The 23880-nt window shown below is 40.3% G+C and overlaps 2 protein-coding genes across 2 annotated transcripts in view; both read left to right on the forward strand.

The window, feature by feature from the left end:
- Positions 1 to 275: 275 nt before the first annotated feature.
- On the forward strand, positions 276 to 14318 carry rab32a (RAB32a, member RAS oncogene family). The gene is made up of 3 exons (XM_035678879.1): positions 276 to 652; positions 9803 to 10080; positions 12959 to 14318. The coding sequence occupies exons 1-3, from the start codon at positions 439 to 441 to the stop codon at positions 13106 to 13108; spliced, it is 642 nt and encodes a 213-aa protein (XP_035534772.1). The 5' UTR covers positions 276 to 438; the 3' UTR covers positions 13109 to 14318.
- A 1451-nt stretch (positions 14319 to 15769) lies between these two features.
- The window catches only part of adgb (androglobin), a 42092-nt gene continuing 33981 nt past the window's right edge, over positions 15770 to 23880 (forward strand). Inside the window, exons 1-7 of the mRNA XM_035678880.1 lie at positions 15770 to 15907; positions 16344 to 16500; positions 16664 to 16756; positions 18093 to 18164; positions 18444 to 18620; positions 21490 to 21629; positions 23433 to 23519. Of these exons, the coding sequence (XP_035534773.1) occupies positions 15837 to 15907; positions 16344 to 16500; positions 16664 to 16756; positions 18093 to 18164; positions 18444 to 18620; positions 21490 to 21629; positions 23433 to 23519 (797 nt within the window). The 5' untranslated portion in view covers positions 15770 to 15836. The remainder of the gene's footprint in view (positions 15908 to 16343; positions 16501 to 16663; positions 16757 to 18092; positions 18165 to 18443; positions 18621 to 21489; positions 21630 to 23432; positions 23520 to 23880) is intronic.

Genomic DNA, 23880 nt, shown 5'->3' on the forward strand with positions numbered 1-23880 from the left:
TTTAAAACTAATCTACAAAAGAAGAAATCTGTGGGGGGGGGCAAACTCTCTGGGTAATGGTTACTGAATGACAATGACACTTCACATGAAAAAGTCCAGGAGCCTGAGTGTGAATGGGGAACAACTAATGACTCTGTAAACATGAGGAGCTCACTGTAACCACGGCAGCACGAGGAACCTGAAACATAAGTTTCCCTTACATTTCCGGGTCCTGTGACTTATCAGGTGGTTGCTGAACGGCATCAGGAGGAGGAGGAGGAGAAGGAGAAAAAAAAGAAGGGGGGAGACAAATGTAATTTCTGTTGCATCTGGCCCTCAGCCCTGTGACCAGCCCACTCTACAGCAGCTCCTCGCAGGAAAAGCATACATGAGCGAGAAAGCAGAAGCAGTCTGAGTTCAGAGAAAAACTTAAAGCCTTAGTCAGTTGTCAGTGTCAGCATGGCCGGGGGCTCCGTGTCTGAGTGTAAGGAGTACTTGTTCAAAGTGCTGGTTATCGGGGAATTAGGCGTCGGGAAAACCAGCATTATCAAACGCTACGTGCACCAGCTTTTCTCTCAGCACTACAGGGCGACGATCGGGGTCGACTTTGCACTTAAAGTTATCAACTGGGACAGCAAAACGCTGGTCAGGTTACAGCTGTGGGACATCGCAGGTAAGGAAACGCTCGTTCGCTTCAGTGAGAGGTCACTGTGAGTCACATGGGGGTTGTGGAGCCCAAACCTTGTTTCACTTTTCACAGAGATAGCTCACAACGTGTTGACATTTCATGGTGAAATTCTTTTTTTTTTTTTGGGCCATGGGCGCGCACCGTTTTTCAATATTCACCCAGAAATACCCTTTAAAGATTTTAGGAATATGATGTGAAATTTTAAAGTTCCCAGTTCCCACGAACTCAGAGAAGCATCACAGGAATTTCCCACAGAAAAAAAAAACAAAAAACCGGTTGATCATGTCATGCTCGCTGTCTTTTCCACTTTATGATCACAGCAGCTCATAATTGTCAGTGGAATGTAGGTCACGTTGTTATTACCGACTGAGCGCTGCCCCCCCCCCTCCTCGACTAAACCCACCATAATACTTTTGTAATGTTTTCTCTGGGGAGTAAAACTACGGCCCTTATTATTTCATGCCATTGCTGCACGTTGCACTGTCACTGTGATCCCTGTGCTTTCTGCAAGGATATCAGTAAAAAAAAAACTTAGTAACTTTGCACACACACCAGCCTGTGCATTCCAGCAGCTTGTGTAAGCAAGTGGAGAGAAAATCAGAGCAGAGTAAATAAGTTTTCCACATGCAGGCAGGCAGGCAGGCAGGCCCAGCTCAAACTCTCACTGTTTGTCATCTCCAGGCACCAAAATACCCCACTGTAAACGGAGTGTGTCTGAGTATGACACGCTTGAAAGGACAGGTGAGAAAGAGGAAGTGAGAGCAGGCAAACAACAAAACAACATGGCTAACTTTTTAAATCACAAAGGTGTCGGCCGAGCTGAAAGACTGAGTTGAATCAGCAGGGGCGAGGGTTTTAAGTGGGCTATAAGGTGGGTGAGGGGTTGTCTGTGATGTCCCATTAGCCTTTCTTTTCATGCTGGACCTCGAGTGACTTCATAGCCAAGAATACATTCGGGTTTGCGAAACCGCTTGGTCACACACTGTAACTCATAAGGCCAATTTACGGTGGATATTTTTATGTTAGGTGTAATGAGATCACATGGCTTCAAGGCCCGTGTGTGTGTGTGTGTGTGTGTGTGTGTGTAAATTTTTTTTGTTATGCTTATTTAGAGCGTTGCTGTAGTCATAAAAGCCTACAGCGTTATTTAAATTGTAGTAGTTTTCGAAATGCAAATTGTATTGTCAGTGCAGTCAACACCAACAGTCATGATCTCACATGTGCAGAGGGGCAGTAGGAGTAGTTAATCATCCTCTGAGAAGTTGGCATTTGAAGAAAGATGAAAGGTGTGGCTTAAGCATTGTCCGTGTGGAAAGATCATGTTTACACTGTTCAAGAAGATAAAAATAATATAGGGCTGCAGCTTGTTTCTCCCAGGGTTTTTTCAAAAATATTCGTGACGGTTGAAAATCACCATGTGCAAGTGATTTAGCATTACACCGCACAGAGAACAGAGATAGTTTCTGGTACATGCTGTTCCGAAAGTCTTGGCCCAAAGTGGTGGTAGTTGTTGTTTTATTGCCTGAGTAGTTCTAGATTCGACACAGAAAGCGAGTTGTTATGGGTCATATCCATTGTGTATGTAAGCTCTGATTTAAAGGATATACTCACATTTTTTCATGTCTGTCGTAAAAACAAAGCTCCAATCCCCATACTGCCCTGCCTCTAGATATGTTCTATTCATAAATTGGAACGCCGCTATGGTTGTGCAGGTCCACCCTCTCGCTCAATCAAACAAACCTCATATGCTGAGACAGATCAGGACAGATGGTTAGAAGACTGCTGTTTTTATATTTTTTCCATCGCTTACAGCAGTGACAGAAAGAGAGCGGACAGTTGTGTGTGTGTGTGTGGGGAGGGGTCGTCACAATAACTTGCATGTCTGTCTCAGACTGATTGGCAGTGTGGTACACGTTCCCCGCTGTCACTTGGGCCCTGGCAGCACGAGCTCAGTGTGAGGGGGCATCTGTGACTTGAGTGCCAGGGAGGGCCGTCTGCCTGTCAGAGCCAGACAGCCCTCGATCAGAGGATCTGCGAGGGTAAATAAAACACTGACACACACAGGCTGATATCATTCATACAGACAGGGGAACACGCTTGCACATATTGGGTAAAACAGAACCGTTTCCATGCATGCACACACACACACACACACACACTCACACACTCTGACCAGAAAGAAAGTTTGGGGTTAGATGACACAGATACTAAACCTCATTATTCACACCTACACCAAGGCCTGGCCTGAGGACACTCTGAGGATAAAATAAGACCAAACGTGGGTGTGAAAGAGTGAAAGCTGGAGGTATATTTGCCAAGTCATTAAGACCAGCCATTAAGCCATTTAATCGTGCAGAAAAGGAGGAGGAATTATCTTCTTGGCAACACTGAGAGCAACTTCAGAGTTGCGTTGTCTTCTTCGAACCTTAATAATAATTACAGTCTGGGAGGAATGATAGTAATCAGAGGCTTGCACAAGATGGGGGTACCATGGAAGTCAGTGTGAAGCTTGATGTTTTCCCACCCCTTTTCACCCAGAATTGCTACTGTCTCCTGGATTTGTCTAAGCCACTGGACAGGATGATTACCACCATGGCATATAGTGTAAAAAAGTCTGCACCTTGTAGGGTCAAGCATTCCTGTAGAAGCAGGGGGCTCGCACGTTAAGAGGAGTGGTTTCCATCACGTAGCTAACCCACAGTCCTCTCAGGCTGACCCCTGACTCTTGATAAACTTCCCCCAAGTGATGCCAAGATAATTTTGAGCAGTCACAGGATGTTTAAAGTGATTATAAACGAAAACATTTATTTGTCTTATACAAAATTATATTTATTTTTTCTTACATCGGTTTTTGTGTGACATATTTGGTACTTTTACCCTTTTAGGCTTCTGAAAATCCTTCAAATGAAAGCAAAATCAGAACTGTTCACACCTCATGCCGACACTATAAACTTTGACATCTTAAGTAGACACGGTTTGCTTTAAAGCTTCACAAACTGAAAAGATTGAGATTTAGAAATGAACTATTATATATAAAATGTTCAATTAATCTGCATACTAGTTTCTTGGTCTATAAATAAAAGCTGTAAACACAGCCTCCGAGTGCCCAAGGTGACATCTTCAAATAGCTGGTTAGTCTGACTGACACTCTAAACCTAATGATATTCAGTTTACTGTCACATAAGATGAAGAAAAACACCATATCCTCACAAATGAGACAGTTAAACTAGGTAATACTTGCATAAACAATTAATTTAACAATAAATTGATTTATCAAAGTAGTTGCTGATTAGTTTTCCGATCATCTAATATATGAATCAGGTAATTGTTTCAGCTCTATTTGGGAACCACTGTGCAGAGCCTAATCACTGGCAAGCAATTTAGCTCCATTTGGCAATTAGACCTGTGCATACTGAAGGCACACAGTGAGACGAATACACAGCGGCAACACTGGAGGAGCAAAGGTTAATGCCTGTAGAGATCACAGAGTGAACTTCAAACGGCAGAAATACACAATGTACCGAAGGGTCATAAATGAAAGGAAAGGTGTGTTAGGTAGTTAGTAAGTTAGGTAAGTAAGTACTGCAAGAACACACCCTCATTTGATGATTGTGGGGATGGGTGTTATTTAACACTTCACTCCTAAATCTCCCATAGGGGTTTAACTGGGCTACAGTGTATGATTTACATAATTTTCATACCTTTGAAACCTGTTTCAAGGATTTTGTGGTTTATTCACTCATTTATTCAGGTTTTCCTTTAATTTTACACCCACAACGATGTCTTTACCTCTTTTGCAATAGACTTTCTTGGTCACTCCACTTTGACAGTATCTCTGGTGTAAGTTCATAATTTACACAGTCATCTGCTTTGTCATTATCTGTTCATATGATGTCCCATTTGTGCATTGTTGGTGAGTAGTAGCAGTAGAAGTAGTGTGTGTTATTGTGGCTACAATTATATTTTATGGTAATATTTATCACCAATAGTAATTAAGACCTAGAAAACTATCCTCGCCTGTTGTGGATTGTTTTACAGATTCCCCAAAAAGACTGTTGGTAAATGAATAGTTTAAATGGATCACGTGTAATAATTCTACTTACAACTCTACAACAAACATGATTGTTTTGAGCTGAATTCTTACAACCTTGTGCCAAGGCTTTATGGTAATCAGCCCTCACCAACCCTTCAGCCTGAAGGTGAGGGGAAACAAGGGTAATGCCACTTAAAAGTCTGGGATTTTCCCTCAGTTCAGATTCTGTTCAGTGCTAAAGGCCGTAGTAAGCCGTAGTAAGTCACCTCTCACATGCTGCTCAGTGGAATTTGAACGTGCCAGTCATGTGTTGTTCACATTCACGCTTTTAAAGCTCCTGCCAAAAACCACCTTAATGACCGGACCCTGCATCGTCTTTGTCATTTTAGTTGTTGGGAGGGCGTGTGGGGAAGTTTCACAGCCAGTTGCCTCCTAACAACAGACGGAGACTGCTGCTGTTGCTACTGCCGTGTCTGGCTTGGACAGTTTCTATGGTAACCCACCCACAGGATAGCAATATGTAGGACCGTAGAGGAAACTGGGGTTGCTAGGGCTATGGATAATGATGAGACTTTTATTTTTATTTTTTTTCCCTCTTTGGGTTTCTCCCACACAACAAACAGAGATGATACAGTGGCTGTAACTAAACCCTTTCTTTTTCATCAAGTAGTTATCTAACTGCAGATTTCTGAAAATTTCACATGTTCATACCCAGAATGCCTAATCGTACTTTAGATCATGCACCAGTACTCTACAGCGTGGTAGACTGAACTGAAATGTCCTTGTTTAAAGCTTGTGGAATTCCACAATAGTTCACTGTCTCTCCTTACGAAAAGACTCAGACGTAGTTCTCTTTAGTTTGTAGGCATGTTGAGCGTTTGAGGCAGCAGCACACTTCTTTGTTCTCTCCTGCAGTCTCATGCTCCTCTGTGGTATTCAGTGTGTAAATACTCCATTGTTCATACAGCTCGTTCCATTCCTGTGTTTTATGCTGACTGGGTTAGCAGCATATGACACTCATTAATGCGAATAAGTTTAATTTTATTTGTCTTCTATTTAGAAAGACATACATTTCTTTTGCAGGATTGTAATGAACAAGAAGAAGAAAGAAAATACAGCAGAAAAGTATGAATACCATTTAAGTTATATTTACTAATCTATCACCTTTATTGTCCTGGAGAATTGATGGAGCTGAGCTTCCTCCCATAGACTACATAAATGAAAACTGACTCTCCATTACGTCGCCTATAGGTTCGCCATCTTGGGAAATCCTAACTCTGTTGTTTCCCGCCTCATCCAAAAATATTTTTTATTCTCAACAAACCAGACCAAAGCTGACAATTAAGTGATGCTGCTAACATTGCCTTTGTATCAAAAGCTTGATTTAGCTTATTTATATTACTTATATAGACCTTCATTGTTAGTTTCCTAAATATATTTTACTAAATGATTTACTTTTGTTTGAGTAACTATTGATAAAACCCTCGGTTGGATGGATGGATAGATGAGATTAGATAACTACGATCAGATAGACTAGATAGATACGGGAAGAATAGATAGATAAGATAGATACGATAGATAAGATACGAATAGATAGATAGATAGATAACCTGCTTCAGTATGAATTTATAGGCTTAGGGCCGGGGAGTACCACAGACTGGCTGGAGAAAAAGTGAATTATTTGTAATTACAACAATTTGGAAAATCACCAGCCTTATCATTTAACCACCAACAACACAATGCATACTAAGGTAATTTTAGAAAGAGTGAAGTAGCTTTTATCAACCAGAACAAACATCAGTGTTGTTCCTTCAGCAACAGGACTGGGTTCAGTAAATGCAGCAGAATGATTATCAGGACTTATTTATGACGCTTGAAAGGTCAAGCATCATGGGATTGCTGTCATTTAACGTTAGTGACTACCACAGCACCTCATCAATACCCCAAATAACTCATTACAGCCTAAAACAGTCAGATGTGTGTGTGTGTGTGTGAAAAAGCAATCGATAATAAAGATTGATATAATCCTCCCCTTACGAGTCCTTTCCTTCTAGCCAGTTCTCTCCTGGGAAGAGTGAGGTTAACACCCCGAAACTGCCTGAGCGAACACGCCGACCTTTCAGGACTGGACGTGTCAGGAAATCAAGTGAAGTGCTTAATGTAGACAACGACAACAATGTCATGGCCTTGTCTGGGTTTATGGAACAGTTTCTCTTCATTTCCTTGAATAAATGAACGGTCATACTCATTCTCAGCATTGATTAGCTTCTTAGTAAATTTAAAACAAGACTTGGAAGATGAGAAGGAATTATACTGAGTGCACAGACAGGCTTTTTTTGGCAAGTCAGTGAGTGCTGGGCAACTTTGTAATTCTGCCCTTTATTAAACCTGTTCTTAGTCCAAGGTGAGCTGCAAGAAATGATCTGCCATTGTAGCATCGCTCGTCCATGTTTTGGCTCACTTTTCCTTATTGCTCTGTTAATTGGCGGTTAAGTTTCTGTTTAGCCGCTCCATTCTGGCTGAACATTTTGGGCTCCCTCAGACCTTGCAATAGAATAAAAGGTGTTTTCTTTCTATATTCTGCCTTTACCGCCACTCTGCTGGATGTATGAGCTCTACCAGGCCTGGAAATGAAAGCCTTATTTCAGTCTATTGGCTCTTTATCCCACTGTGTCGTGTCTCTGGTGAATTCACCTGGGGTTATATCAGCTAAAATTAGACTCTCAATTATGAGCAATTACCGTCAGGCCTGTGGGCCCCACAGTGTATTCACTCTCTCGCTCACACCCGCACTGCGCCACGCCACTCCAGTTCCTTGCGTGGTTGGGTAAGTACCTACAGTAAAGTGAAAGTATGCTGGGAGAAGCTGTGCTCACAGTTCCTCAATCCTTTTCTTGGTTCATTTTCTATTTTGTAACTCGGCTCTAGTGTTGGCGGTTAACTGTCTAATACGCTGTACAATTACACTTGCCCTGTAGGCTTTCTTAAATTGGATCAGTGTAGCAAAAATATGTGCTAAAACCGTCAACTGCTACCTCAAGTCATTGAACGCCTGATATAATTGCAGAGAGCAGGTGCTTTAAAGGCACAATCTGTGATCCAGTCCTACTAGCAAAAATTTAGTTAAGTTATAATATATAAATGTTTTTGGATGCTGTTATAGGTGTGTTCACATCAGTGTTTTCATCAAAAAACTAGAGACCTATACTTGGAAGATCAGCATTTTGTGTGTTTTCATGTATCGTGTACATGAATATACCTCAGTAGTTTAACAGACCTTTTAACCACCCTTTTAAGTTGGCAGACAAAAGCTCAAAAACAGGAACCTTATGTGGTAGTTTATATAATGTGTGGGTATTGTTTGTGGGTAACTATTTTCTGATGTCATCAAGAGTAAAACCCAACCATAATCCTTAATCTAACTTTTAATGTGAAACTGCTTTTGCTTTTGCTTATTTCTCTGTGCCATAGATCACACATAAAAAAAAACCAATTAAAAACACATCACTGAGACATTTTTATTCATTACAATGAACTTGGGCACTGTACACAGTAAATCCCACACACACACCACCCATACTTATAAGTGCTAGTCCTATTTGAGTGATGTTTGCTAAAAGGAACAGTGGCCTGGGTATTTAGGAAGCTATTAAGTCATCTTTGAAATTAAAAGTATGTATTTGTGATCTGTTTGTAAGACAGTCCGGAGAAGTTCGAAAGGATTGAGAGTTTTGTTTTAAATTTAGGATATGTTTTTCCTCTGAGGAAAACTACAACAAGATAAGAAGTCCAAGTGGCACACGTTGGATGAAAAGATAAAATGTAGAAAGGCCTGGCTGCTTCCTATAATTAAATTGTAAATGAGCGATGTGAGGCAGAATTCAAGAGATCTTTTGATCAGACGGGTATACTTGAAAATGTGACGTCAGCCAAGTGTTACCAGAGATACCTTTCGCCAGTTGAACTGCTGATTGTAGATTCACCTTCCCCCCCACTTCATGCCTCAGTGCAGCTTTTAAAGGTGAAGTGATGTGGGCAGACTTTAAGGTATGTTAGAGCGCTGTGCCTGGAATTATTTCTCACCTCAAGAGTATATTTCCTCTTTAAGGTTTCATTTTAAATGTGATAATTTAAGTCTGGAAATTTCCATGGATATTTTATGGTTATTTAACCTTAGATCTACCTGAGCTGTGGTCATTTTTCATGATGTGGTGGCATCTAAAAATAACTACAAAATTATCTCTTCACTGGCTGATTAACCTTTAAGGCGTTGGTGTGATGTGAATACAATCAGTAGATGTAAGAGAAATATAAAAAAAAAAAACTAAAAGTGGCCAGTTGTGTTTAAGAAGAGGCATTCTCAGCTTGATAGTGACACCCCCATATCATCATTAATTCCCCTTGCATCGCCTTTGTGAAATATCACCTCAGATTTTCTCAGAGAATGACTGCAGAGAATGGGCTTATTTATTATGGCAGATGACTCCTGCCGTTCTCTGTGGAGGAAAAGTAGGTCGAATAAGACCCATCTCTGTCTTCATCATTTTTTGGCAACGTTTAGAGGAGGAACATTGTTGAGCTCTCTGAGTTGTGACTAAATGGAGAAAGAAATGGCAGTCCCTCCAGGATTTCACAGGCTTTTCTGGGCGATTGCTGCAGCCTTTCTAATATATTCCCATTGCATGTTGTGATGTATACATAGTTGATCTATTTTGTTGTATATTTGTATAATTCATAAAAAATTAAAGCCAACTTGCATGGGGGGGGGGGAAACTTGCGGGAAACTACAAAAATTGGTCAAATGTGCGAAAAAGTTCTGGTTGGAAAGGAAAAGGATTGGTTCAATTTGCGTTAATTGTTGCCATCGCAACATCCAACTTCTTGGAGGGACTGAAATAAGAATGAAATACTCAATGTCTCGCCCTTTACTGCAACCAAGATTGGGGATAGACATTAGGATACTGTTTTAGTTTGGATATATATATATATACATCACATCCACATTTCTTTCCCCCACAAACTCATAACCCTCTTACTCATCTAGCTTTTAGCTGCTTTGTAAAAATGCAAATATTCCACTAAATTCTCTTCCTATCCCGCAGGTCAGGAACGATTTGGGAACATGACGCGAGTGTACTACAAAGAGGCCGTGGGGGCGTTTGTGGTGTTTGACGTGACGAGGGGCTCCACGTTTGAGGCAGTATCTAAGTGGAAGCATGACCTGGACAGCAAGGTGAAGCTGGCTAATGGCAGCCCCATCCCATCAGTGCTGCTCGCCAATAAATGCGACCAGAAGAAAGAGAGCTCAAACAACACAGCCCTAATGGACAATTTCTGCAAAGAGACTGGCTTTCTGGGCTGGTTTGAAACCTCAGCTAAGGTGAGAGATCCATACATTAGACGGAGAAGCTCTTAGTTGCACATACAGTATGCATAAAATACATCCATGTACTACATACATTCCCATGTGCATCTGGTTAACAACCTTCTTTTTAAAATATTCTACTCTCTCTGATGTTTCTTAATGTTTTATTTCTGGCTACACTTCAAACCAGGGTTCAGCAGCATGAAATTACCAAAGTTAGGGCTCATATTAGTGCTGGCTGAAATATCTTGCATGATGGGGATACATATTTCCTTTAAAGCTTCTCCAGTCATGGTCCAAACATGACTAGTAAAGGCTTCAAATCTTATTTTCCGCATGAACGTGACTCGTGTTTGTGGCAAATCAGATGTGAGAAGAGCTTTGAAATGCCCACATAGCCGAGCGAGAATGAAAGAACTGAACTTTTGTTGTGAAAAAAAATCGTATATTTGACTGAATGGCTTCTTCACTTCTGCTGGCAGACAGGAAGTCCTGCAGAGGAAGCAAGGCCCAGGCCCCTTCTGAATGGTGCAATCACACTGGTTAGGCGATTGTGAAATAGTTACAAATAGAAATGTGTTTTGTTAAACACACTCAGCAGTTGTTCCTATTAACGTTTGATCCACAATTCAGTGTTAATTATGGCAGTTTGCAGATAATTAGTGTAAGAATAAAGTTGAGACTAGAATGTAAACTCCAATATTTCCTAAATCTTTAAAACTGACAAATGATTCGGCTGGAGTTTTGTGACAGGAAATTTGTGAAAACTTTTTCTATCCTGCTCTCTTTGCCATTCATGCACAACATCTATGGGCATTTATCTTTCCAACCAGTGAAAAGATTTGTTGGACAGCTGGTGTGATAAGGTATCACATGACGTTGATTGATGTTGCAACCCAGAGCTGTGAGAGGTTGGAGGGGCAGGGCTTTTAAAGATAATGTTCTGTAGTGTTTCTCCTCAACTTTGGTCTTTATGTCACAGGTTTAGTGTTACTGTGTTCCTTTGTTCACACTGTGCTTCTGTCTTTCTGCCCATATGAGTAGAATTTGGAGAAGTGAGATCATTTTGGCTGCCTCTCACTTCAACAAAGCTTCAGTTAAGAAAAAACTCTTAGATCTAAGGGCTTAAAAAAGATCCTGGGTTTTGTAAGCTGTGATGTAAGAAGTATGTAGATAATTTACTACAGTAAAAATAGCAATACTACTCCCTAATTCAATTTACTACAAGTAAAAATCCTGCATGCAAAATTTACTAAAGAACAGTTAGTATTAGTAGTATTAGTATTAGCAACAAAGTGTACGTTTTAAAAGTATTATCAAGAATGGCCCCCCGTATATTATTCGATCATGATGATTGATGCAAAGTAGTACTTTAATGCATTATATACGGTTTGGTAGTTTATTCTGTAAAAATACATCACATTTTCTAAACTCATCATGTGTTTTTTGTATACAAAATTACCTCTGAAGAGTAAGTAGTTTCTAGTTGTGAAATCTATGCAGTGGAGAAAAAGTACAGTATTTCCCTCTGAAATGTGGCAGTGTGGAAGTAATAAAATATCACTATTTTATAGGAAGTGCCACAAAGCTGTAGACTACTTGAGTAAATCTACTTATTTTACACAGTCTGTGTTATAAAGCTTGTTTTGTCAGATGGAGTGTCGCCTCCCTATGCTGTAATATTGGAGTGATTAGCAGGTAAGTGTGTGACACAAACCACTTATCTGCATGTGCCAGCTCATGTTCAGTGATAAATTACTTCCTTTGAAAGATGCCGTTTGTGTCACAGGAAGTCAAATGTTCACCTTCTTAACTATGAGACTCCAGGGAAAGCTGCCTCCCGTGTTTCCCTTGCCTCCTTTTTTCGTCGTATTTGTCTTTCATGCTTCTACATTTTAAGCCAAACCAGGTTTTATACTTCCATGTTGAGGAATGCTTTGATAACGTTTGGCAGCCAAACATTATTAACTCATTCCGAATAACCTTAGGGCCTGCTTTCACGTGCTGTGTCATGTGAAGTGTGTGGGTGTGTTCAAAAGCCTTTCTGGCCATTTCCTTTCTGTGAAAGCCATGAGTCATTGTTGTTGTTTTTATGTGCCTGTCAGAATAAGAATAAGACATAATCATGATGAGATGTGTATTGTTTTTGTCACAGTTTTGTGATGATATTTGGGGCTGAGACAGGTCATTTCATTAATTTGCTCTGGTGCTAATCAGCCTTTTGCTATGACGTAGTCAATAATTTCTCTCTAATTAGGAGGTTCATCTGGTTCTGATTGGTACACGCCCTCTACACATTGAAAAATCAAAACAGTTTAAAATGGATCTAGAGAGGGCTCATAATCATGTGATTGTATCCACATCCACTTCCAATTAGTCCTGAAATGGACAGATTTGGGTAGATAATATACTGTGCTGCTTTTTGCCAGGTTTGAAATTATTTTCTAGAATAATAAGCAATTAGATTTTTATTGCTAATGTAATTCTTGACTTTTGCAGCCCAATAATATATAAGAATGCACTTTAATGCCCAGGCTTCTTTGTAAACATCTTTTGTTATTGTAGAGCATGGAGAAGGACCATTAATATTCATTACCTGTTCAGCCCACAGGATGACAGCTTTTGGCCACAGTGTGAAGGGCAAAAGCAAATGGCCATTTTTACCTTGTCTCTGGTGGTTTCAGATCGGCTCTCTGGAAAACCGGTTCTGTCTCCCAGCTGTTGCTTTAGTATGCTGGTTCATATAAAAGGGTTTAGTGGACTTCCAAAGCAATTCTGAAAAGAAGCATAAAGACTGGAAAGCCAGAGCAAGGAGAAGGGCTAGTGTCTGCATTATCACAAGGGTGTAAATGTTTTTATCACCACTTTGACATACTGTTTTGTTTTTTCCCAGGACAACATCAACGTGGACGAGGCAGCACGTTTCCTGGTAGAGAATATCTTGGCTAATGACAAAGGTTTGCCGTATGAGGAGAGCAATGGAGACCGGATCAAACTGGACCAGGAGACTGTGGCTGCTGAGAGCAAGTCAGGCTGCTGCTAACACTCAGTCCACTCACATTAGCCATCCACCTCCCTTTGGCAGGGTCCAACCCGTTCATACAGCCTGTGGCTCTTAGCACTCTTCTACAGCCTCTCAGAGGAATATGAATATGAATTTTTTCGGGGGTCTTCAAAGCTCCAAGATCTTCTCCTCCCTGCACCGATGCCCATTTGACCTGCACATCTAAGTTTGTCATTGTAGCTTTCCCAAGGCCCGAATAGAAGCCCGATTTTTATCTTGATGTTGTGGCAAATGTTGTCGCTGCCTCTGCCTGGGTGTTCTTTGTCCCACACCTTTAAACCACAGGATCTTTATTATTGTGTTTGTCTCAACGTATATTTTCCTGATTGTGTATTCCACCACCAAATCTGAACCCCACCCGGCCCTCCACGTCTGAACCCTGCTGCTCCCCTGGTTGCCCTGACAGCCTCTGAAGCCCTGGACTAAACCACGCCAGAGAAGGGGTGCAAAGTAGGCAGAAAGTTGAGAAACACAAACTAGAAAACAACCCGTGGCCTCTCAGTTTCTGTCTCTTTGGTCTATTGTCTCTCAGTATGCTTGTCATTCAGTATTTATCTGTGAAACAAGACACTTTATTGCTCCGTGTTTCAGAAGTATTTCTTCAGTCAACATAGATAATTCCCCCTAAATCTTTGCAGCACTCTAATATTATGTTTCCAGCTGTCCTTTAGACTACTGTGTAAAAAGTAAGCAAGTTAAGCATTATCAATATTAATGTATCTCATATTGCTGTCATGAATTGTTGTCTTTATGCCATATTTTCTCTGAAATAATATGCCATATTACAGTTTTTGTTATGTTAATTGGAGGCGGACACCTTGTTGTTCACTCAAACATTTACAAGGACACGGACGGACAATACAGTATTTCAGAAAGAAACTCTAATAACGGTACTGAATGAGACACTGAGATATCTTTGTTTGATTGTCTTTCCACTGGTATGAAAATGTAGATCTGATTTACAGTATGTATTTTTTTATAATGTGTTGGGTCATGCATTGTACAACTGGTGAGATGTCATAAAAACAGAATCTGACAGAGGACTACACTCTCTTGTACATAGGGATGGTAATCTGTTAAAGTGTTCAAATGAAATATGAAGGATTTTTTAACATGGAGTTGAGATTAAGTTTACATGTGAAAATACTTTAAATCTACAAAACCAAAATAGAATAAACATTTTAACAGATTTGTGTTGTCTACTAGTGATTAGACTCAAATGCATTCATCTGTCTAAATGATTAAATGTGTTTATATAAGGTATTTATATATGTGTTAAAAAGTGCACTGGGGCAATGTTGGTGTTGCCCAACATGCTCCAACTCATTCATAATTCATTCAGTTATATAACCTGCTGACAGACAATTTATGTGGATGAATAAGTGAGGTCTCCGCCATACTTAAAGCACAGTATAAATATTTTGCTTCCCTGTTTGGAAAAATCCAAGCAAATTAGCAAAATCAGATTATAAAATGTGTTGGTTTTTACTGGAACGTAGACCCCGTAGAGATCAAGTCTACTAAGCTGGGATTATTCTCATATGAACACATTTATGATTAGCGTACTGTACAAGCAATAGTGCCTGGTTCAGGTGATCACAGGTTCTTGATATTGCGATACTACAGCAGAACTAAAGTCTACAGTGACAGTAAACACTCACTGTACTCAAAGAATGAAGAACTTTTCTCTACTAAAACACGCTTTAGTAGACCTAATGAAAAGTAAATAACACTTCCATAACCTGTCTGCAGATTTATTGGTACGGTTGTGTATTTTTACGTGGAGAAAAAGGCCCACAGAATGTGTATACAAAATGTCTGAGAAAACACTATACCTATAGTGTTGTTTCCCTCGTAACACAAAGGACTATGGATGAAGCTGTATGTGTGAAAAGTACAACTCAGACTGTGTGTGCGTGCCTGTGTGAGAGAGGGAGAGGACCATGTGACTCCACTCAAGAAAGAGTGTGTGATAGTCATCAGACTCTCAACACTAGGCTACAGCTGCTCTTCCACACACCTACTGTTACCAGAGCAGGAACGTAATGGAGGCATGCCAGCATTGTTGTGGTACAAGCATTACAGCAACTCTCACTCAATGCCAATACTGCAGTCCACATCACGTCATTAAAGCACTACAACAAGCATTTCAGAGAGAAGTTGGAGACTTGACAGCATACTGATGTACTGGTTTTTATCATCTGGGAGTGTTTTTATTGTTAGCCATATGTGCATCACATGGTGAAAGACTTGAGGCAATCCAATGCAATCCAATACCATGGCCTTTCAGGAAAAGGCAATCTTTGTGATGCTATTACTGTATCAAGACGGACCCAGAAAGGTATTGATTCAAGTCTGCAGGACAATATGATTATATTAATATTATTAATATTTTGTTTTTTTAAAGGTGTTTAAATAAAGGACAACAAGGCCAGATGTTTAATGTATGCTGTTTACGTTTCCCAGTTCTGATGTAACTTTCTGTAAACACATGTATTGTAAAAGAAAATCTGTTCCCCCCCCTCGCCATAGTAACAAGTGATGCAACAGCTCCAGTCCCCGCCCACGTCGAAGCCCCGTTGCCTAGCAACGCATAAACTTTGAAGAGCAGAGACATAACGTTACCCAAACAAACGCACCTCCGGAGGGCTGTTTGACTTGTTCGGTCCTTGGTCACTTAGCCTGAACATTTATCGCAGCAACTGCAATGTCCAAGGCACAACCAAAGAAAAAGGAGTCTTCTTTCAGTAAAGTCTCTTTAACGGACCGACAGACGGAGTGAGTTTGGTTAATGTCGGCAATTAGCGTTAATTGAGGTCAGCTGCAGTAGCATTAACGTTAGCTAACGTCTGCTAATCGTAACAGAGATGGACTATCATACTTAAAGTGTGGCTGGTTTCATTGTGTTATGTAATACAAAGATGTAACGTTACACTCTATCTATCTATCTATCTGTAAGTGAAAAGCCCTGTAGCCTCTTGAGAAGAGAAATACATCACATATGGTAAATATGTGTAAATCCTCAGTCTGTGTAATCATAAAGACAGACAGCCAGCAGTATGAGCTAATATCACTTTCACTATGAGAGGGTAAACAGGGATTTCGTGGATTTACTCCAGACTGGAGCTCTGGTGCTGAGCTGGCTAATTTTGCTGCTAAATATTGACAAAAGGGGAGAGCAAATGAAATGAATAGCTGTGTGTCATCGTTTCAGAGCAGCGTCCCTGGTAGCCACTTCCTCTGAGAGCCTAGGAAGTGCATGGAGATGCAAATTCCCCATTTGGCCCGAGTGGAATGAGGCAGAAGTCAACAAGGAGAAATGGGACTCGAGTAAAGGAGCTGAAGATGGAAAGACGAAGAGTCCCAATGCTGTAAATCTGGAGTATAAAATAATCACAACTATTCGTTCATTTGCCATCAGCAATCCCATTGTACAGCGTATTGCAAAATGTAGTGTTTTGCTTCAAGTCAACTTTAGAACCGATATTAATTTTGTCATGATGTTCATTGTTTGTTCATTGCTTTTGTCTGCAGCCATTTTTTGAAGATCCTGAGGGAAAAATTTCCCTGCCTCCATCTTTGAAAGTGCACTGCTGGAAGCGTCCTACAGAGTTTATTATCAACAAGGTAACCGTCATGCTTCTTTATTAATAACATTATATATATATCTAATGGAATAGTACATGCCAAATGTCTACATGTTTCACTTTGACCATGATCACGGGGTTTACACCAGTTCAAATACATACAGGATAACAATTACAGGTATATGTGTCGTTTAGGTATACACATATAAATAATAAAAGTGAATTAATGTCCACTGATATGAAATTGTTTGATTATACTTTTTATACTAATTAGTGGTTTAAGCAATTTCTAATGTAAGAATATACATTTGCTGGTTTCTTTTCGTCAGGAGCTGCTATTCTTCTGCCTCTTATGTCACTGTAAATTGAATACATGTGGGTTTTTAGATTGTTCATATGAAAAAAATAACAAATTTCAAGATAATATTTAATTTAAATGTAATTTAATTTAATTTAATTGTAGCCCTTCATGGTCATTTCTTTCTTCACCATATTGTAGACTAAGGGACTAACAGACTACGTGGACTTTCGTAGACTAAACAATTCATCTCCTAATCGAAAAAAGAGATTCAACAGGTTAATTAAGTAACTGTTGGTTGCAACCATTCTAAGTGTTTTTCTTTGCCGCACAGTGTGAAATGTAGTTAGGGAAATCTGCTCTCTAGTCACCTCCAATGAAGTTTTAATTGCATCACTCCACTTTTCTGTTACAATCTCACAGTGGAGTATTGAGCAATTACTGGAAGCTTCCTGCTTTTTTGAATTAGTCTTTGCCAGGTCACAAGCTGCCTTTTCACTCAGGATGTCAAAAGCATTTCATTAATTTCATACAAGAGGAACGCGGGCTAATCACAAAAGCAATCAGCCGTGCAGATGCAGGCAACAGCTCACTCTGTGAAACTCTCTCTTCACCAGTCGATGCCAGCCTGTGTTTCAAAAGCCGACGTTACTGACGGAAATAATTTAAAGTTTGGTTCTCATTCAAAGTTGCTATGACGATGGGAGAAAACACAGCTGATCTTGCTCACCATCACCTGACCCATTCATTCATATTTAATTAGTAACATGGTAGAGTCTGTTAACGTCTAGTGAAATATTCACAGCCGAAATGGTTTTGGGTGTATCGTGGCGGGGTTACGGACCGGTTTAGGCACTGGGACGACTAGAGAAGCATTAACTGGGTTGCATATTCATGTCCATTTTAAACAGGTGACCTGTGACAGCAATATTCTAAAGCTGTTATTATAATGAATGATTCTGACATGTGCAGATGCCACCACACACTGTATTAAATGCAGAGAGTGCAGAGAGTTTTCACTTTGAGGCAAATGTATCAATCTGTGCTCACATGAAAACAATGATGTGCTTTATTTTAGGGTCTCACCGTTGTTGAAAATCAAATGACCTTTGACCTAATCTCCCCCAATGATCATCTGATTTGCAGTGAGGTTAGTTTCCAACTGTTGTTTTCTACTTTCCTACTGAATACCATGCCGACTTCCTGCTAACCAGTATCGATCATTACTTGGATAGTGTAATTCAGATGTCAGACAGGGTGACGTTTGACTGACAGAAATGAATTAGTCTGGGTTAATGCAATGCTCTATTGACTGAGTGAATGATATATGAGATAGTCGATGATTCAGCCAATTGATTTAAAGATTAGTGAGTAGTTGTTAGGCTCATGATTGCTTTTCCCTCCCTTCTCTCTTCCGTGTTCTGTCAAGCTGATGAGGTGGATCATCAGTGAGATCTATATTGTTTGGACGCTGCATAACTGCACAGCTACAAAACAAGATGTCTGGAGACCTTGGGAGCACATCTACTCTCTGTGTAAGGTGGTGAAAGGCCATGTGCCTCTCTACAACAACTATGGGAAATACATTGTCAGACTCTACTGGATGGTGAGTCTAATGCAAACACCCACATTCCCCTTTGTTTTAAGGAAACCCAAATATTCTGATATCGCTGCAGATGAAGTCACAGTTTCAAAATGCTTCTTTGTTAATCACACATTTTGTAGCGGCACACTTGAGGCAATGGATGGCGTAAAATTGCATTGTATTTTTCAGAAAAAACCCCCATAGGATGCAGAAGATGAGAGGGGAATGGGGATGGACTGAGAGTTGGAGGGGGGGAAGGGATGAGAAAGCCTTATCCACTCAGAGCTCAAATCAATCAGTCTCACTGCTGTGCCAAAAGTGGCTGGGATTCATACATTGCCCGATGAATAGATAAGACTTAACAGGAGTCAGCTGCTTCTCAGAGAGCACGGCTCAAGTTGGATATCTTTGCCTAGACCAAGATAGCGGGCACAACCCTGTTAGGGCTTTTTGCTCTGCAGTGTCATGTATATTAATTATCTGCAAGTGTAAGGATTTTACAGATTTTTGGCTTTAAATAAAGATCGCCATTGCACTGGGATAAAACTTTAAGTTGCTGGCCTGTGAATTTCAGTATGTGTGTCGCTTGCCACAGATCTCTAAGTAGTGGACACTACATCATTGTGTCATTTCGGAAAGGGAACTTCTTCCAGCACAACAATTTGGGTCAGCGAGAGAGTGAAAAAGACAGAGCTAAAAGTGATGGTGTTCTGTAACACTGTGACTCTTGCCTTGACAAACAGGCATGACACGGTTGTAGGCAGCAGTCCCCGTGCCAACCATAGCACGCTAACAGATGGTTGTTGAGATGGCATTAAGCACCCAGCCCCCAACCCCCCTTCCCGTTTCCTCGCCTGTTTTTGCTCATAGGCTACTCCTTTTCTCCCCTGCTCGTCTGATTCTTTATTGTTCCACACCAATCCTTTTTTTCAACTCTTTCCTCCTTCTCGCTGCTGTGAATATCCATCCCACTTTCATTTTCTTGCCCTGTTTTTTTTACCCGCCCTACAACTCTGTCTCTCCTTTCCTCCCTTTCTTCCTCCCTCCTCTAACGTGCCCCTTCGCACTGTATTTTACCCCATCTGCGAACACATCAAGCTCCTCCTCAGGGGCAGTGGTTTGACAAGAAAGTGGAAGAACAGGCAAGAAAGGGAGTGTGTTGGTCCGCACCCAATATAGGTTTGCATTGCTTGTGATGTGATTGTGATGTGATTGTGATTCTGATGGATAAGAAGAGGCACAGCTGTGAACAGTCATTCAGATTATCACCTGCTTGTGCCGCTTTTTCTTACAAGCACTGTGAAACTCCCACAGACGGCCAGTAGACAGACCGCACCACAGACAGCATGTAACAAACTCTGACACCAAACAGGATGCAAGCATAAGGTAGCTAATGGAAGGAGAGGTGCTGGAATATGAAGCCCATAGAACTAACCATCCTCTCAAATCGGATTTGAGGGGAAAATTCCACTTTTGCTGCCTATTGTAATCACACACCTGAACAGAAATCTAATATTTTACTTAGTAGATGTGTTAGGGGCTGGTGTCAGCCACGGCCAATCATGTTAGCTCCTCTTATTACCTTAAAATTAAGTTATCTCCCCACCACAATGTACTGGCTCCTTGGTAAAGGAGTTTAGAGTTCAGACAAGCTTCCTATAACAGTAAACTAATTCAGACAGAAACATTTAAATCTAGGAATTCACTGTTTATTGGTTATATGGTTAAAATTGCAAGAAAGGGCTCTGTTCCTTTAGGTAGCTAAGGAATCTAAGCACTAAGAAATAACACCATAGTACAGATTTAAAGAAGCCTGTTAACATACATGAACATTAAAGATGTGAGTAGAGACAACAATAGCAAAAGCTGTCAACTATTAAAAGTTGTAATATACCTGTTTCAAAGCCATTTTGACATGAAATAGTAGGGTAAATAGTAGGGTAACATAGGTGTTACTAATACTAGTTAAGGTTCTGTTCCATTCAGGTCAAACAGAGTCAGGGTGCTGCTATTGTGCATGTTGGCTCTGCTACACTAAATGCAACAGAAACTTAATAAGTGTCATTGTGATTACCCTATTATTTTATGTCAAAATAGCTGCTGTGAAAAAGGTCTATTGTAAGTTTCTGAAGGCTGCCTAATACACTTGTATGGTTGTGACTGGATGACTGAGCTGGTAGCTGAACAGACGATGCATCAGTGAGACGATGAGCATGGATGAAACAGCTGATAGCTGATGAGTCGATGCCAGCTCCACTTCAGTTCTCTGCCTGAAGGCAATGCTCCATTGTGATCTGAGGAGCTCAGAGTTGTGAATACTGTGAATATACAACAGCTCAAATATCAGTCTATGAATGCATCCAACAAAAAGCAGTATTCCATCAGTTTCAGGTTATTACAAATATGCTGTCAGACAATAAGCTGAATTCACTTTTTGTGGAGACCTTCGTCAACATGTCAACATTTATTTGTTTTACTTAAGTGGTTAAAAAGGTGGAAGTCAGTAATAAAATATTATTAAATTATGAAACATAGTGTTTTACATAAGAAAGTGACGCAAATTCAAATTAACTTACAAAAATTAGGTTACTTCGCATTAAAAGAAAAGTTTGACATTTTGGAAAAATGCTAATTCACTTTCTTGCCATGAGTAAAAGCTTTCTTGCCAGACAACCAGTTAAGCCTCCAGGAAGTTACTGGCCCTGTCCAAGAAATAGTCCAACAGATAACCCCTGTGAGACAATGATTTGTCGTTTTTGCACCTCGTTTGTTTAAGAATGAGATAAATGTGTTAATTAGTGAGCTATAGAGGTGCTGGTAGGTGGCTTTTGTTACCTTCAGATTGTTATACCGTATCTTCACTCTCTGTGTCTTACTTCTGTTCTTTTAGGGTTGTTGGAGGAAGATAACAGTAGATGATTCCATGCCATTTGATGAAGAAAACAACCTGCTTCTCCCTGCCTCAACCTGTCATTCAGAGCTGTGGCCAATGCTTTTGGCTAAGGCTCTCATTAAAGTGGCCAACAAAAAGTGAGTTGCTGTACATTCCAGCACAAACTCTATAAGCATTTCATTACTGCCCCAAGGAGTTGGGAAACAGTTTTTATAATCTTAAAGTAAAACGGCTTAAGAACAAACTCAACCTTATTCCAAGTACTGTATATAGCAACTATGCTGCCTGACTCTAATTAGACCACTGTAACACCACACGTTATGCTACTTACCCCGAACGAACTGTACAGTAACCCTAAGTAAAGCAGTATACAGGATGGTACTATTACCCACTTGAATAATACATTTTAATAAATACATTCAGTGATTCATAAGTAATATGCAACGTTATTGCATCTGCATGAACAAAGTAGAAGTGGGTCATTCACTGTTTCAAGTTTTGTCCCTGCCTTATCAAGGACATTAATGAAACACACAGAGCCTCATTAAGATCACAGTGTTTCTGTAGATTTCAAAAGATTTCCTGCTGAACTATGAGGAAATGTTTGCAAAATGATGCACAGCACACCTAGAAGCTTTCCATGTACATGGACAAGGGATTTTATTATGCATCTCCCTGTTAACATGCTGTATGGTGTACGCTTTACTTAAAAAATGTACTGAAGGTTTTGAAGGAAATCAGGGTTAAAGAAGTTTCCTAGCTGACACATATGTACATAAACAATTTAAAACTTGCACACAAGCAGAAACCCCACAGAGTTCCTTTTGCTGACTTAGCCGAACCTTCTCCTGACCTAATCTCTGCCTTGGGCTGTGTTGAATTTGGTGACAGACAGGCAGCGTGCGTGTCTGTGATGGGGCAACATGGCGTGTGTAAAGGTGGCTGTTCCAGTGTCCACAGAAGGTCGAGACATAAATGTTTCATCCAAGACAGGAAACAAAGGAGCTTCTCTCTTGGTGAATCATTTATGAGCCATAGTGAAAGTTCTTGGTACTGAACTAGTACCAAACTTTGTCCAGGTGTCTGCTGGATCTCCTCAAGAAAGTGTTTTTTTTTTTAAAATAAAAAGCTGTATTTGAGGGCTCATTTACTTTGGTACTGAGTAGCTTTTTGTCAGTGGTCATGGACTGTTGCATTACCGATCAAGTTGTATTGATTCCACTTCTTCGAGTATCATGACTGTGGATCGGACAAGGTGGCCGCAGGATCCCAAGAGGACCAATTAGAGCTGCTGCAGCCATCTGTTTCAGCTGAACATTATGTGTGAAGGATACATACACACTCTTGCACACACTCCTCAAAATCAGTACTTAAGACTTAAATAATAGTTGCAATACACATAACACAAATTTAACATAAGCTGAGCCTGTATCCTTGACATTCAGTCACACAGACAGTAAAAAACAGACCAGGCTGGTTAAGATAACACCAAACAGTTCTGTTTACTTGCTGACCTATATAAGCTTGTGATGGTGCCTTAAATGCTCCTCGTATTTACCAGTTTACAAGAGTCAATTTGAACATCACGTTGCTTCAGTATTTGGGATTTTTCTTTCTAAATTCTCATTACAATTACTCATATTTTGTAGTTCATGGAGGGCAGTTACCCCTGTTGCCTTTAACCGTGTCATTCCTGAAGATGATGTTATAATAAAGACAGAAAACCACAGAAAGCAATATTTATTTTTGTTGTCAGTTGCCTAGTAACTGCACTCTTGAACGGCAAGCACATTGTATGCGATTTCACATATTGAACCCCATGTCCTAAAACGTTCCATTTGTGAACAATGCCGGTGCCAGTATGGGTCATTTGAATGGAGTCTGTGGTGTGTTGCATATTTGTTTTCTAAAAGAGTTTTTTTTTTTATTTCATTTCTCAGTGTAGTGTCAGAGGTCTGCAGGGAGATGGGTGAGTTAACCTTCATCCACACCCTCACCGGCTGGATCCCACAAATCAGTCCTATAAAGTAAGGTCCTCATTGGTCTATTCTTATGCATCTGTTGTTCTACATATTATACATAGGCGTCCCCCTTCATTGTGTCTTTGTTAGGCTGACATTTTCTCCCTTTGCTTTTATTTTTTCTCTCTAAAAACTCACATTGTCTTAATAAGCTGTGTCTTTTTCCTCTCATGTATGCCATTTTTACAAAGTATACTACAGCAAAATCATGCAGAGAAGTGTATCTGTCCAGAGCAGTTTGGAAAGTGACACTTTGGGGGAAAATGATTGAGGTCTAAAATGGAAACAACAAGATAATAAATAGGGAGGAGAGGCAGTGTGGAGTGGAGAATCTCAGCTTGTCAGTGATGGAACTTTAATGGGGCAA

This window comes from Morone saxatilis, unplaced genomic scaffold (assembly GCF_004916995.1).
Source record: "Morone saxatilis isolate NCDOM2014 unplaced genomic scaffold, NCSU_SB_2.0 Contig7, whole genome shotgun sequence".
Classification (NCBI taxonomy): Eukaryota; Metazoa; Chordata; class Actinopteri; family Moronidae; genus Morone; species Morone saxatilis.